Below are 14,688 nucleotides of genomic sequence, written 5' to 3'. Positions count from 1 at the left end.
GGGATTCAAACCCAAGGCCTTAGATATCTAGCCAAGTGTTCTACCACAAAGTCACACCCCCATTCCTTTGAGCCTTTATTCTTATGCATTCTAAAGCTTTACTCTGCCAATTACAACCTGTGCTGTTCCCCTCTTCAGGCCCTTTACCTTTGTAGTTTATTCTCCTGCATTTTCCTCCTCCACTTCTCTGGAGGGTGTGAGTCTGTGAGTGCTGACCTTGCCATGGTTAGCCTGAGTTTACAGATATTTTTATTTTGAAAATGTTTTATGCTTCTTTTCAGCCCCTGATACTTGCCTTTTCACTTTTTAGTCACACTTATTCATATGCAAATGTAGGGTTTGTTGTTTGTTTGTCTTTTCTTTATCAGTTTTGATGTCAGTCTTGGTGTCTCAACCCTGAGTCATGCAGATTAGAGACATGAACATTATGTTGTTGGTGGTGTTTCCTTAGCAAGTTAATAGCAGTCCTGTGGGAGGAATAATGTTACAACCGGAGTTTGATCCCTGAAACCCACAGGGTGGAAGGAGAAAACCTGGTCTTCCAGGTTGTCCTCTGACTCTCTCAGTTGTGTGTGTGTGTGTGTAAGACTATAGTAACATTTCATAAATAAACAAAGATACAGAATGAAATAGTTTGAGCATAAATGTCTGTTATTTCAATCCTCATTACGGTACTCAAGTTAGCTGCCACTTATACATTATCTTAATTATGCAGCTCTGTTAATAATCTCACTTATAAACAAAGCTGCTTTTGAGAGTGCTTTATTTGCTTTTACAAATCCTAAGTTTTGCAAGGCGTGAACCATAGTTAGTAGTGCCTGGAATCCTCACAGGAGTGCCAGGGGTACTCTGCATGTACTTAGGATGTTAGGTGTGGTTACAGATCAGAGTAGAACACTGTGCCTGATTAGGTTGGGGTATAGCTCATTGGGAATGCTGTGCTTAACATCCATGAGTCCCTGGGTTCCATTAATATCAGCTCCCAACCGCAATAACATGAGGACATAGTTAAGTTTAAACGTACTGTCTTTCTTTATGTCAGGCTCATGTAATGGCATTAAAATATTGAATGCAGTATTCAGGTATAATGCACACAGTACACAGATATAATGTACACAGTATTCAGGTGGAATGCATGCAGTATTCAGGTATAATAAACACAGTATTCAGGTATAATAAGCACAGAGTACTCAGGTATTTATAGCACAACGAATGAATAGTATTAGTATTGAAAGGTCTGCTATTAAAGGCATCAGGTTGGAATTAGATATTGACATTTCTTTATCAGTTGATTGGGTCAGCCAAGATGTTTGATTCAATTTACTGTGTTCAGCTTTGTGTCCTGTATGGGAACGTTCTAAGACAAACCAGAAGTTAGAATTTGTATTAGAATTTTCTTTCTTTCTTTCTTTCTTTCTTTCTTTCTTTCTTTCTTTCTTTCTTTCTTTCTTTCTTTCTGTCTTTCTGTCTTTCTGTCTTTCTCTCTCTCTCTCTCTCTCTAATTCATTCATTTATTTTTATTAGATATTTTCTTTATTTACATTTTAAATGTTATCCCCTTTCCTACTTTCCCCTCTGGAAATTTCCCCTCCCACCTCCCCATGCTCCCCCAACACATCCACTCCCATTCCTGGCCCTGGCAGTCCCCTATACTGGGGTATAGAACCTTCACAAGACCTAGGGCCTCTCCTCCTAGTGATGACCAACTAGGCCATCCTCTGCTACATATGCATCTAGAGCTACAAGTCCCACTATGTGCTTTCTTTGATTGGTGGTTTAGTCCCAAGGAGTTCTGGGGTTACTGGTTAGTTCATATTGTTGTTCCTCCTATGGGGCTTCAACCCTCTTCAGCTCCTTGGGTTCTTTCTCTAGCTCCTTCATTGGGGACCCTGTGCTCCATCCCATCGATGACTGTGAGCATCCACTTCTGTATTTGCCAGGAACTGACAGATCCTCTCAGGAGACAGCTATATCAGGCTCCTGTCAGCAAGCTCATGTTAGCAACTGCCATCGTGTCTGGGTTTGGTGGTTGTTTATGAGATGGATCCCCAAGTAGGGCAGTCTCTGGATGGTCTTTCATTCACTCTCTGCTCCGAACTTTGACTATGTAATTCCTTCCATGGGTATTTTGTTTCCCCTTCTAAGAAGGATTCTGAGCTTCTGGGCTAATACCCACTTATCAGTGAGTGTGTGTCATGTGTGTTCTTTTGTGATTGGGTTACCTCACTTGGATGATATCCTCCAGATACATCCTTTTGTCTAAGAATTTCATAAATTCATTTTTTTGATAGCTAAGTAGTACTCCATTGTGTAAATGTACCACTTTTTCTGTATCCATTCCTCTGTTGAGGGACATCTGGGTTCTTTCCAGCTTCTGCCAATTATAAATAAAGCTGTTATGAATATAGTGGAGCATGTGTCCTTATTACCAGTTGGAACACCTTCTGGATATATGCCCAGGAGAGGTATTGTTGGATCTTACAGTAGAACTATGTCCAATTTTCTGAGGAACCACCAAATTGATTTCTAGAGTGTTTGTACCAGCTTGCAGTGCCACCAGCAATGGAGGAGTGTTCCACTTTCTCCACATCCTCGCCACATCTGCTGTCACTTGAATTTTTGATCTTAGCCATTCTGACTGGTGTGAGGTGGAATCTCAGGGTTGTTTTGATTTGCATTTCCCTGATGATTAAGGATGATGAACATTTTTTCAGGTGCTTCTCAGCTGTTCGGTATTCCTCAGTTGAGAATTCTTTGTTTAGCTCAGTACCCCATTTTTTAAATAGGGTTATTAGGTTTTCTGGAGTCCAACTTCTTGAGTTCTTTATATATATATTAGCCCCCTACCAGATTTAGGATTGGTAAAGAGCTTTTCCCAATCTGTTGGTTGCTGTTTTGTCTTAATGACAGTGTCCTTTGCCTTACAGAAGCTTTGCCAATTTTATGAGGTCCCATTTGTTAATTCTTGATATTACAGCACAATCCATTGCTGTTCTGTTCAGGAATCTTTCCCCTGTACCCATATTTTCTAGGCTCTTCCCCAATTTCTCCTCTATAAGTTTCAGTGTCTCTGGTTTTATATGGAGTTCCTTGCTCCACTTAGACTTGACCTTTGTAGAAGGAGATAAGAATGAAACAATTCACATTCTTCTATATGATAATGGCCAGTTGAGTCAGCACCACTTGTTGAAAATGCTGTCTTTTTTCCACTGGATGGTTTTAGCTCCTTTGTCAAGTGGCCATAGGTGTGTGGGTTCATTTCTGGGTCTTCAATTCTATTCCATTGATCTACCTGTCTGTCACTGTACTAGTACCATGCAGGGTTTATTATTTTTTTTTAATTACAATTGCTCTGTACTACATCTTGAGGTTAGGGATGGTGATTCCACCAGAGGTTCTTTTATTGTTGAGAATAGTTTTTGCTATCCTGAGTTTTTTGTTATTTCAGATGAATTTTCAAATTGCCCTTTCTAACTCTTTGAAGAATTGATTTGAAATTTTGATGGGGATTGCATTGAATCTGTAGATTGCTTTTGGCAAGATAGCCATTTTTACTATATTAATCCTGCCAATCCATGAGTATGGGGAGATCTTCCCATCTGCAGAGATCTTCTTCGATTTCTTTCTTCTGAGACTTAAGTTCTTATCATACAGATCTTTCACTTCCTTAGAGTCACTCCAAGGCATTTTTATGTTATTTGTGACAATTTTGAAGGGTGTTGTTTCCTTAATTTCTTTCTCAGCCTGTTTATCCTTTGTGATTTGTTAGAGTTAATTCTATATCCAGCCACTTCACTGAAGTTGTTTATCAAGATTGGGAGTTCTCTGGTGGAATTTTTGGGGTCACTTATATATACTATCATACCATTTGCAAATATTTTGACTTCCTCCTTTCCAATTTGTATACCCTTGATCTCCTTTTGTTGTCTAATTGCTCTGGCAAGAACTTCAAGTACTATATTGAATAGGTAGGGAGAGAGTGGGCAGCCTTGCCTAGTCCCTGATTTTAGTGAGATTGCTTCAGGTTTCTCTCCATTTAGTTTGATGTTGGCTACTGGTTTGCTGTATATTGCTTTTATTATGTTTAGGTATGGGCCTTGACTTCCTGATCTTTCCAAGACTTTTATCATAAATGGATGTTGATTTTTGTCAAATGCTTGCACAGCATCTAATGAGATCATCATGTGGTTTTTGTCTTTGAGTTTGTTTATATAGTGGATTACTTTAATGTATTTCTGTACATTGAACCATTCTGAGTTTTTTTATATAGTGGATTATGTTGATGGATTTCCATATATTGAACCATCCTTGCATCCCTGCAATGAAGCCTATTTTATCATGATGGATGATCATTTTGGTATGTTCTTGGATTCAGTTTGCGAGAATTTTATTGAGTATTTTTGCATCGATATTCATAAGGGAAATAGGTCTGAATTTTTCTTTCTTAGTTGGGTCTTTATGTGGTTTAGGTATCAGAGTAATTGTGGCTTCATAGAATGAACTGGGTAGAGTACGTTCTGTTTCTATTTGTGGAATTATTTGAGGAGTATTGGAATTAGGTCTTCCTTGAAGGTCTGATAGAACTCTGCACTAAATCCATCTGGTCCTAGGCTTTTTTTTGGTTGGGAGACTATTAATGACTGCTTCTATTTCTTTAGGGGATATGGAACTGTTTAGATTGTTAATCTGATCTTGATTTAACTTTGGTACCTGGTATCTGTCTAGAAAATTATCCATTACATCCAGGTTTTCCAGTTGTGTTGAATATAGGATTTTGTAGTAGGATCTGATAATTTTTTGGATTTTCTCAGGTTCTGTTGTTATATCTCTCTTTTCATTTCTGATTTTTTAAATTAGGATACTGTCCCTGTGCCCTCTAGTTAGCCTGGCTAAGGGTTTATCTATCTTGTTGATTTTCTCAAAGAACTAGCTCCTGGTTTGGTTGATTCTTTGAATAGTTCTTTTTGTTTCCACATGGTTGATTTTAGCCCTGAGTTTGATTATTTCCTGCGATCTACTCCTCTTGGGTGAATTTGCTTCTAGCGCTTTTAGGTGTGCTGTCAAGCTGCTATTGAATGCTCTCTCCAGTTTCTTTTTGGAGGCACTCAGAGCTATGAGTTTTCCTCTTAGGACTGCTTTCATTGTGTCCCATAATTTTGGGTATGTTGTGGCTTCATTTTCATTAAACTCTAAAAAGACCTTTATTTCTTTCTTTATTTCTTCCTTGACCAAGTCATCATTGAGTAGAGTGTTGTTCAGCTTTTACGTGTATGTGGCCTTTCTGTTATTAATGTTGTTATTGAAGTCCATGGTGATCTGATAGGATGCATGGGAGTATTTCAATATTTTTGAATCTCTTGAGGCCTGTTTTGTGACCGATTGATTATATGGTCAGTTTTGTAGAAGGTACCAAGAGGTGGTGAGAAGAAGGTATATCCTTTTGTTTTACGGTGAAATGTTCTATAGACATCTGTTAAATTCATTTGTTTCATAACTTCTGTTAGTTTCAATGTGTCTCTGTTTAGTTTCTGTTTCGGGGATCTGTCCATTGTTGAGAGTGGGGTATTGAAGTCTCCCACTATTATTGTGTAGGTGCAATATATTTTTTGAGTTTTAGCAAAGTTTCTTTAATGGATGTGTGTTCCCTTGCATTTGGAGCATAGATGTTCAGAATTGAGAGTTCATCTTGGTAAATTTTACCTTTGATAAATAAGAAGTTTCCCTCCTTATTTTTTTTGTTAAGTTTATGTGGAAAGTCATTTCATTTGATATTAGAATGACTACTCCATCTTGTTTCTTGGTACCATTTATTTGGAAAATGTTTTCCAGCCTTTTACTGTGAGGTAGTGTCTGTCTTTGACCCTGAGGTGGGTTTCCTATATGCAGCAATATGTTGGGTCCGGTTTACATAACCAGTCTGTTAGTCTCTGTCTTTTTTGGGAGGGAATTGAGTCCATTAATATTAAGAGATATTAATGAAAAACATTGTTTCTTCCTGTTATTTTTGTTGTTAGAGTTTGAATTCTCTTCATGTAGCTATCGTCTTTAGGTTTGTTGAAATGTTACGTTCTTGCTTTTTCTAGAGCTTAGTTTCCCTCTTTCTGTTGGTTTTTCCATTTATTATCCTTTGAAGGGTGGATTTGTTGAAAGATATTGTGTAAATTTGGTTTTGTCATGGAATACCTTGGCTTCTCTAATTGAGAGTTTTGTTGGGTATAGTAGCCTGGGCTGGCATTTGTGATCTCTTAGGGTCTGTATGACATCTGCCCAGGATCTTCTGACTTTTATATTCTCTGCGGAGAAGTTAGGTGTAATCCTGATAGGTCTGCCTTTATATGTTAATTGACCTTTTTCCCTTACTGCTTTTAATACTCTTTGTTTTGTGCATTTGGTGTTTTGATTATTATGTCTTGGGAGAAGTTTCTTGTCCAAATGATTTGGTGTTGTGTAGGCTTGTATGTTCATGGGCATCTCTTTTTTTAGGTTGGGGAAGTTTTCTTCTATAATTCTGTTGAAGATATTTACTGGCCCTTTAAATTGGAAATATTCCTTGTCGTCTATACCTATTATCCTTAGGTTTAGTTTTCTCATTGTATCCCTGATTTCCTGGATTGGGTTAGGATCCTTTTGCATTTCACATTTTCTTTGATTGTTGTGTCAATGTTTTTTATGGTATCTTCTGCACCTGAGATTCTCTGTTCTATCTTTTGTATTCTGTTGGTGAAGCTTACATCTATGGCTCCTGACTTCTTTCCTAGGTTTTCTATCTCCAGAGTTGTCTTCCTTTGTGATTTTTTTATTGTTTCCACTTCCATTTTTTGATTCTGGATGATTTTGTTCAATTCTTTCAACTGTTTGGTAATGTTTTCCTGTAACTCTTTAAGGGACTTTTGTGTTTCTTCTTTATGGGTTTCTACCTGTTTAGCTGTGTTCTCCTGTATTTCTTCAAGCCATTTATTTATGTCCTTCTTAAAGACCTCTGTCATCATCATGAGAAGCGACTTTAGTCCAATCTTGCTTTTCTGGTGTGTTGGTGTATTCAGGACTTGCTAAGTTGGGAGAGTTGTGTTCTGATGCCAAGTATCCTTGGTTTCTGTTGCTTCTGTTCTTATGCTTGCCTCCCACCATCTGATTCTCTCTAGTGCTCCTTTTCCTCAATATATCTGATTGGAACCTGTCCTTCCTGTAATCCTGGTTGAGAAAGAACTCCTCAGAGTCCAGCTTTCTCTGTTATCCTGTGATTCCTGGTTCCTGTGATTCCTGATTCTGGGTATGTCAGAGTTCTTGACAGTCAAGCTTTCTCTGAGATCCTGGTGTGATCAAGCTCCTGGGATCCTGGGATCCTGGGATCCTGGGATCCTACGATCCTGGGTGTGTTAGAGTACCTGGAAGTGGTACCTCCTCTGGGGACCGTGGGACTGTCCACTGAATTGGAAATCAGGGTAGATCAGAGCTGACCTGAAGGAACCTGAGCCACTGGTTGGGTGGGGCTCCTGTTGGCCCCAGGCACTCCCAGTTTGGTTGGAACAGATGTTGTGTTCCACTCACCAGGGATCCTAAGATCCTGAGCATGCTAGGGTGCCTGGGTAGGGGTGGGGTAGAGAGTCCTCTGTGGACCGTGGGATCGACCTCTGAGTTTGCATCCAAGTTGGCCCAGAGCTCTCGAGGACTGGGGTGACTCTATTAGAATTCTTTTTTTGTTTGTTTGTTTTTTGTTTTTTCGAGACAGGGTTTCTCTGTATAGTCCTGGCTGTCCTGGAACTCACTTTGTAGACCAGGCTGGCCTCGAACTCAGAAATCCACCTGCCTCTGCCTCCCGAGTGCTGGGATTAAAGGCGTGCGCCACCATGCCCGGCTCTATTAGAATTCTTATGGTCTCTAAATAACATGGCAGCTGTTTGTAATTAAACTAAAACTTTTGGTTAGTGCTATTAATATTTTTTATTATCTGAACCCCAGTTATAAAATCCTGAGGTGAGTCTATCTAGAAAGCCTACTTGCCTATCTAGAAAGAAAAAACATGTAAAATATGTAAAATGGAAAAATTGATTGCTTGATTTTGGCTCAAACTGAGGAGAGAGTCGTTCCCAGTCTGGCTTTATCTTCCATTGCATGATCACCAAGTGTGGATAGAATAAAAGCCAGGAAGTGTGCACATAAGATTTAGCCTTGAGTCTTGGCTGATGAGCTCAGGGTAATGCTAGAGCTTTGGGGTGGGATGGGATGGGGTGGGGGCATTTGCTATCTTGCCCCAGAACTCTGATCCATGAAAGGAGTTCGAACTGAGAAAAACAATGTTCTGTTTTGGAGAAAACAAAACCCTTATAATAGAGGGCTGACGAAGCCCTAGTGTTGCCTCCGCATGGAATGATGGGTGGCATTATTGTGGCATTTAGGGTGGCCTCCTGTAACCCTGTGTAGGCACTGGAGTGCCTCTTTCTTACTGTGCATACTTCCTCCAGGAATAGTGTAGATGTGTATGAGTGGGAGATGCTACTGTTAAACTGCAGTGTATTGATGAAGCAGGTTGAGAGTGAAGACATTTGAACTTGATTTTCCTTGTCTTCATTTTAAAGAATTCAGAAGGAGCTTGCAGAAATCACGCTGGATCCCCCTCCCAACTGTAGGTAAGTACTTCGGTTTCATTTATTTGTATAATTTTTAAAAGGTACATTTGATTAAAGAGCAAAAACAGTGTGGTGTCTTGGACTCAAGGAAGTGGAGACTGGGGTTGTAATTGGCTGTTCACAGAAACTGCATGTAGTGAACATGACTGTTGGAGTGGAATTGTCCACTGTGGGGCCATGCCTCACGATATGTTGGGATTACAGGGCAATGCATAGAATTATCTCTCATAAAAAGAGCTAATTATCTTGGCTTTAAATGGTATCTTTAATGTAATAGACCAAAAGTCTGGCTTAAATATTTGTCATTTTATAATTACTCACTTGTTGATTTTCAAAAGCACCAAAATTTCCTGGGTCTTTTTCATGCTTTACGTTGTCTTTGGTTGTTGATTGTGGCTGAATAAAGATGGGCAGTTTGAAGTGGTAATACCAAATATTTTCTTTTTGTGACGACATTTCCCCCATTTTTCTCTTCGGTGTTTCTCTGGAGGAAAAGTATTTGCCCAGAATTGATTAATACACAGGTACATGGAGGAAGAAGAGAAAATAACTTCCTGCCAGTGCTGGCCTCAGGCCAGCATGATAATTGGGTAGTGGCTGCTGGGCTATTTTAAGGCTTTTATTTTTGTTTTCACGTGAGGTTAGTGTTGGAACCAGACCAACATGGAGTTTCCTTGCTTTAAATTGATGGTCTCAAACATTGGAGGCAAGAGGGCAGATTAAAGGAATGATAGTGTTTCCCACATTGAATTTATTTAGATTCTGATTTTGTTGGCCTTATTTTCCTATGAAAACAAACCTTTTGCAGATGGTCACATGGATATGTGGGTTGTTGGTAACTTGTCTTGGTACAGGAAGGAAAAGTTCTGATGAGGCCTCTGTATCAGTGAATCTATTTGTTTCCTTATATGAGCATCATGTATCATATAGAGACTTACAGGGATAATGTTAAAAGACCATACACTTCAATGTGTTAGTTAAAACCATCTAATGTCTAAATCTGTTGTGCTTGAGACTCAGACAGTGTACAGTGACCTCAGGTGACTGAGATTCGCTTGGGGGGAAATTAGAGTTTTAAAAATCCATTTTTTTTCCTGGGATATTATTTGTTTTGATAGTGTTACTTTTTTATTAAAAATATAAACTATTTCATTGTATTTGTAACCTTTTAAGAGCCACTTGTTGGTAAACGTATGAACTTCATATGTATTTGCTTGAATTATCATGTGTTTGATTGATTCACAGTAAATCTGTTCATCTCTGTTTCTTTTTGTGGCACTGGAAGAGAACTTGGGCTAGCTCTCTCCAGTGACATATGTCCCCACTCACTGTGTTGTTTGGTTGGTTGGTTTTTGTTTCTGTGTTTTGTTTTTGTCTTTGAGACAGGATCTCATGTAGCATCCAGTGGCCTTGAAGCAGTGCTCTTCTTCAGCCTCCTGAGCCCTGGGATCCCAGACCTGTATCCCAGACCTGTACTACTGTGCTCAGTTTACCCAAGTGTAGTTCACCGAAAATGTGGCTCGTGTCTTTAGAAAGAGAAATAGGTGATAGTTGACTTCATTCTGTTTTTGGCCAGAGTTGGCAGTGGCTTTGTAGTTGCCTTTAAAAGAAAAGGTCTACCAGTTAAGTAACTAACTTAAAATGATATAGCAAATCAATGTTGCCTGTAAATCTGAATTCAGCTCTCATTTCTGAAGAAATCTTTTGTGTTTTTTATCTCTTATAGATCAGCTACAAAGTCTTGTCCTTTGGTTCCATGGACACTTTGTAGTCAGCTCTCACAGAAGGAGGGAGAGAGAATGCCCCATGGGTCTTCTGGTTCTGGTGACACCCAGGGGAGAGAGATTTTATCTATGGCTGTTTGGCTGTGGGTGGGGGTATCACTTTCTACTTAAGATGTAGTAGAATCCCATTTTCTGAGACAAGACAGTACACAGCTCTGTCTGTCTGTCTGTCTGTCTGTCTGTCTGTGTGAGTCATTTCCAGAGGATGATATCTTGTAGAGTATTGGCTCACTCCACCCCACCCTATAGGTTTTGAATGAACCTAAATCTTGTTTATCTTTTTGGTAATAAGGATAAAATACAGTGCTGAACATGTGATCTCCCAGTGAGCTCTCAAATAGTTATTTAAAAGTTAAAAGAACATCTGCATGTAATTTAACAGACTAAATTATTTCATGTAGGAAGTACATGTTGTATGTGTTAAAAATTTCTTTTGTATGTTGTGTTCTTGAGAAAGGTAAAATATGTGTTTTTTTTTTCAAAGCTGAATTAAGTTATCCTTTACTAGTAGTTCTGTCTAAATTACAGTTTAAAGAATAAATATTACAAAATGACTAACTTTATATCTAAGAAAAATAGTTTCTGCTCCTGGAATCTGTCTGTGGGGTTATTATGGCTAGAGAAAAATTATGGATCCCTTTTGAATTAAAATCTGTATATGGTATAAGATCAGAGTTCAATTGCAGTTTCTCTGGGTTGTCCAATACTATTTGTTAATGAGGGCTTTCCTACAGAGTTCTCTGAATTTCTCTGTTTCTCTCTTATTGTTTACTAAGTTGGTGGACAAACTAATAGATTCCATTGTGACATTTTCATCCATGCATGCCATTATACTTTGTTCTGATGTGTCCTTCTCTCCTTCCTGTGATCCCTGCTCCTCCCATTGACTTCCCTAAATTCTCCCTCCTCCTTTCAGCCAGATAGATTTCTTTATTCTCTCTCAAGATATTTTCTCACTCCCCTTAGGATCCCCCCTTTTTTCTGTTTCATGGCCTACATGCGTGCATTTTCTTTTTTTGTTGTTTTTAATTTTTTCAATTTATTATTAGATATTTTCTTCATTTTCATTTCAAATGCTATCCCAAAAGTCCCCCATACCCTTCCCCCCACTCCCCTACCAACCCACCCCCGACTTCTTGGCCCTGGCGTTCCCCTGTACTGGTGCATATAAAGTTTGCAAGACTAACTGGTCTCTCTTCCCAATGATGGCCTACTAGACCATCTTCTGCTACATATGCAGCTAGAGAGCTCTGGGGGTACTGGTTAGTTCATGTTGTTGTTCCACCTATAGGGTAGCAGACCCCTTCAGCTCCTTGGGTACTTTCTCTAGCTCCTCCATTGGGGGCTCTGTGTTCCACCCAATAGCTGACTGTGAGCATCCACTTCTGTATTTGCCAGGCACTGGCATAGCCTCACAAGAGACAGCTATATCAGGCAGGGTCCTTTCAGCAAAATCTTGCTGGCATATGCAATAGTGTCTGCGTTTGGTGGCTGATTATGGGATGGATCCCCTGGTGGGGTACACTCTGGATGGTTGATCCTTTTGTCTTAGCTCCAAACTTTGTCTCTGTAACTCCTTCCATGGGTACTTTGTTCCCTATTCTAAGGAGGAATGAATTATCCATTTGTTGGTCTTCCTTCTTCTTGATTTTCTTTTGTTTTGCAAATTGTATCTTGGCTATTCTAAGTTTCTGGGCTAATATCCACTTATCAGTGAGTGCATATCAAGTGACTTCTTTTATGATTAGGTTACCTCACTCAGGATGATATCCTCCAGCTATGTCCATTTGCCCAAGAATTTCATAAATTCTTTGTTTTTAATATCTGAGTAGTACTCCATTGTGTAAATGTACCACATAATCTGTATTCATTCCTCTGTTGAGGGATATCTGGGTTCTTTCTAACTTCTGGCTCTTATAAATAAATCTGCTATGAACATAGTGGAGCATGTGTCCTTATTACAAGTTGGAACATCTTCTGGGTATATGCCCAGGATGGGTATTGCTGGATCTTCTGATAGTACTATGTCCAGTATTCTGAGGAACTGCCAGACTGATTTCTAGAGTGGTTGTACAAGCTTTCAGTGCCACCAGCAATGGAGGAGTGTTCCTCTTTCTCCACATCCTCGCCACATCTGCTGTCCCCTGAATTTTTGATCTTAGCCATTCTGACTGATGTGAGGTGGAATCTCAGGGTTGTTTCGATTTGCATTTCCCTGATAATAAAGGATGTTGTACATTTTTTCAAATGGTATTGCCCTCTGGTATTTCTCAGTTGAGAATTCTTTGTTTAGCTCTGCACCCCATTTTTTATTGGGGTTATTTGAATTTCTGGAGTCCAGCTTCTTGAGCTCTTTGTATATATTGGATATTAGTCCGCTATCAGATTTAGGATTGGTAAAAATCCTTTCCCAATCTGTTGGTGGCCTTTTTGTCTTATTGACAGTATCTTTTGCCTTATAGAAGCTTTGCAATTTTATGAGGTCCCATTTGTTGATTCTTGTTCTTACAACACAAGCCATTGGTGTTCTGTTTAGGAATTTTTTCCCCTGTGCCCATATCTTGAGGCTTTTCCCCACTCCATAAGTTTCAGTGTCTTTAGTTTTATGTAGAGGTCTTTCATCCACTTAGACTTGAGCTTTGTACAAGGAGATAAGAATGGATTGATTCTCATTCTTCTACAAGATAACCGCCAGTTGTGCCAGCACCATTTGTTGAGAATGCTGTCTTTTTTCCACTGGATGGTTTTAGTTCCCTTGTCAAATATCAAGTGATCATAGGTGTGTGGGTTGATTTCTGGGTCTTCCATTCTATTCCCTTGATATACCTGTCTGTTGCTGTACTAGTACCATGCAGTTTTTTATCACAATTGCTCCGTAGTACAGCTTGAGGTCAGGCATGGTGATTCCCCCAGAGATTCTTTTATTGTTGAGAATAGTTTTTGCTACCCTAGGTTTTTTGTTATTCCAGATGAATTTGCAAATTGTCCTTTTGAGCTCAGTGAAGAATTGCGTTGGAATTTTGATGGGGATTGTATTAAATCTGTAGATTGCTTTTGGCAGGATAGCCATTTTTACTATATTAATCCTGCTGATACATGAGCATGGGAGATCTTTCCATCTTCTGAGATCTTCAATTTCTTTCTTAAGAGACTTGAAGTCCTTGTCATAGAGATCTTTAACTTCCTTAGTTAGAGTCACACCACGGTATTTTATATTTTTTGTGTCGATTGTGAAGGGTGTTGTTTCCCTAATTTCTTTCACATCCTGTTTGTCCTGTGTGTAGAGACAGGCCACTGATTTGTTTGAATTAATTTTAGAAGCTGTTTATCAGGTTTAGGAGTTCTCTGGTGGAATTTCTAGGGTCACTTATATAAAGTATCATATCATCTGCAAATAGTGAAATTTTGACTTCTTCCTTTCCAATTTGTATGCCTTTGATCTCCTTTTGTTGTCAAATTGCTCTGGCTAGGACTTTAAGTACTGTATTTAATAGGTAGGGAGAAAGTGGGCAGCCTTGTCTAGTCCCTGATTTTAGTGGGATTGCTTTGAGTTTCTCTCCATTTAGTTTGGTGTTGGCTACTGGTTTGCTGAATGTTGCATTTATTATGTTTAGGCATGGACCTTGAATTCCTGATCTTTCCAAGACTTTTATCATGAAGGGGTGTTGGATTTTCTCAAATGTTTTCACAGCATGTAATAAGATGATCATGTGATTTTTGTCTTTGAGTTTGTTTATATAGTGGATTATGTTGATGGATTTCTGTATGTTAAACCATCCCTGCGTCCCTGGGTTGAAGCCTACTTGATCATGATGGATGATTGTTTTGATATGTGTTTGGATTCGGTTTTTGAGGATTTTATTGAGTATTTTTTTCATTGATATTCATAAGGGAAATTGGTCTGAAGTTCTCTTTTTTTGTTGGATCTTTGTGGGTCTTAGATATCAGAGTAATTGTGGCCTCATAGAATGAATTGGTAGAGAATGAATTGGGATTAATATAGAAACCTTCTGTTTCTATTTTGTGGAATTATTTGAGGAGTATTGGAATTAGGTCTTCTTTGAAGGTCTGATAGAACTCTACACTAAACCCATCTGGCCCTGGGCAATTTTGGTTGGGAGACTATCAATGACTGCTTCTATTTCTTTAGGGGAAATGGGATTATTAAGATCGTTAAGCTGGGGCCTAGCAAACACAGAAGTGGATGCTCACAGTCAGCTATTGGATGGATCACAGGGCCCCCAATGGAGGAGTTAGAGAAAGTATCCAAGGAGCTA

General features: G+C 39.1%; 1 protein-coding gene across 11 annotated transcripts in view; it reads left to right on the top strand.

Annotated features, from left to right (window-relative positions):
- Ube2e2 (ubiquitin conjugating enzyme E2 E2) overlaps window positions 1–14,688 on the top strand; it is a 300,978-nt gene that overhangs the window by 15,231 nt on the left and 271,059 nt on the right. For 10 of the 11 annotated variants that reach the window (XM_029468993.1, XM_029468990.1, XM_029468987.1 and 7 more), the window contains exon 3: window positions 8,577–8,627. The exons of the other annotated variant lie outside the window; for it this stretch is intronic. In XM_029468993.1, coding sequence (XP_029324853.1) covers window positions 8,577–8,627 — 51 coding nt within the window. The remainder of the gene's footprint in view (window positions 1–8,576; window positions 8,628–14,688) is intronic. 11 annotated transcript variants of the gene reach the window in all.

Source organism: Mus caroli, chromosome 14 (assembly GCF_900094665.2).
Source record: "Mus caroli chromosome 14, CAROLI_EIJ_v1.1, whole genome shotgun sequence".
Lineage (NCBI taxonomy): Eukaryota > Metazoa > Chordata > Mammalia > Rodentia > Muridae > Mus > Mus caroli.
Note: the sequence above shows the minus strand (reverse complement) of the source record. Positions and strands in the feature narration are given on the sequence as shown.